The 1,287-nt window shown below is 42.7% G+C and overlaps 1 protein-coding gene across 1 annotated transcript; it reads right to left on the bottom strand.

The window, feature by feature from the left end:
- Nucleotides 1-594: 594 nt before the first annotated feature.
- LOC105500334 (ATP synthase subunit alpha, mitochondrial-like) lies at nt 595-1,092 on the bottom strand. Its single transcript, XM_011925783.1, has 2 exons — nt 944-1,092; nt 595-803 (listed from the first exon to the last, which is right to left on the bottom strand). Exons 1-2 carry the CDS (start codon nt 1,087-1,089, stop codon nt 722-724), a joined length of 228 nt encoding a protein of 75 aa, XP_011781173.1. The 5' UTR covers nt 1,090-1,092; the 3' UTR covers nt 595-721.
- Nucleotides 1,093-1,287: the final 195 nt, after the last annotated feature.

Below are 1,287 nucleotides of genomic sequence, written 5' to 3'. Positions count from 1 at the left end.
ACACAAAGCATTCGAGAAACTTACAAAGAGCAGCTAGGTGCGGTGGCTCACACTTGTAATCCCAGCACTGTGGGAGGGCAAGGCAGGTGGATCACGAGGTCAGGAGTTCGAGACCAGCCTGGCCAACATGGTGAAACCACATCTCTACTAAAAATACAAAAACTAGCCAGGCATGGTGGTGGGCACCTGTAATCCCAGCACTGTGGGAGGGCAAGGCAGGTGGATCACCTGAGGTCAGGAGTTCGAGACCAGCCTGGCCAACATGGTGAAACCCCGTCTCTACTAAAAATATTAAAAAACTAGCCAGGCATGGTGGTGGGCACCTGTAATCCCAGCTACTTGGGAGGCTGAGGCAGGAGTACTGCTTGAACCCAGGAGATGGAGGTTGCAGTGGGCCAACAGGTTGCCACTGTACTCCAGCCTCGGTGACAGAGACTCTGTTTCAAAAAAAAGAAAAAAGAAACTTAAAGAGCTCAGCCTTGAATTATCTAGCCCAGTTGACTGTACTAATATTCAAGTAAAATATATCAAGAAGCATGTTTACCAATTTCTCAATTTGATCTTGGTTTTAAAGAATAACAAATGACAGAAAACAACTACACATTATGGAACCTTTATTTTTCATGTGATTTCTGTACAAGAGTAACCCTTTTACAAATGGAACTAATTTACTAGAACAATGACAAAATTGAACTGGTATTTGATGTGAATCCACAGGAGTTTAAGCTTCAAATCCAGCCAAGAACTTTGTTACAATCTCTTTCAGCTTTGCATCTGATTCTTCTGAGATCTTTCCATCAGCCCTATTTGGAAATAAAAGCAGGTCATAAGTTCTGACCTGGACAAAATTTTAATGACTAGCCTAACTACAGATTTGAAAATAATTTTAACTTTATATCTTAAACATAACTTTACAAAAACAGGCCAACAATTGCATTCATACCTGATAGTGCCCAACAGGGCTTGGTGCTGGCTGACAACATGAGACAAGAAAGCATTCTCAAACTTTGTAATCTTGCTGGGCTCCAGTTTATCAAGATAGCCCCTTACACCCGCATAGATAACAGCCACTTGTTCTTCAATAGCCATGGGAGCTGGAAAGATACAAAAAGAATGCCAAGTGAGTTGCTCAAAGAAATGAACGCCATGTTACCAAAAAGTCAGGAAAACTTACTTTTTCTCCAATTCCTAACATGTCCCTGGAAATTATCTATTCTTCACAATCTCAGTGACCTAGAGCTCCACTTAATAATCCTTCCTCCCCCCGCCGCCGCCGCCGCCTCCGCC

Source organism: Colobus angolensis, unplaced genomic scaffold (assembly GCF_000951035.1).
Source record: "Colobus angolensis palliatus isolate OR3802 unplaced genomic scaffold, Cang.pa_1.0 Scaffold11842, whole genome shotgun sequence".
NCBI lineage: Eukaryota > Metazoa > Chordata > Mammalia > Primates > Cercopithecidae > Colobus > Colobus angolensis.
This window is presented reverse-complemented; position numbering and strand designations above follow the sequence as displayed.

Bases quoted from the DNA above. Each gene is read 5' to 3' on its own strand.
- LOC105500334 (XM_011925783.1), bottom strand. From the start codon at position 1,089: ATGGCTATTGAAGAACAAGTGGCTGTTATCTATGCGGGTGTAAGGGGC. The intron at 804-943 runs GTATGAATGCAA...ATTTCCAAATAG, and splicing joins GCCCTGTTGGGCACTATCAG to GGCTGATGGAAAGATCTCAG.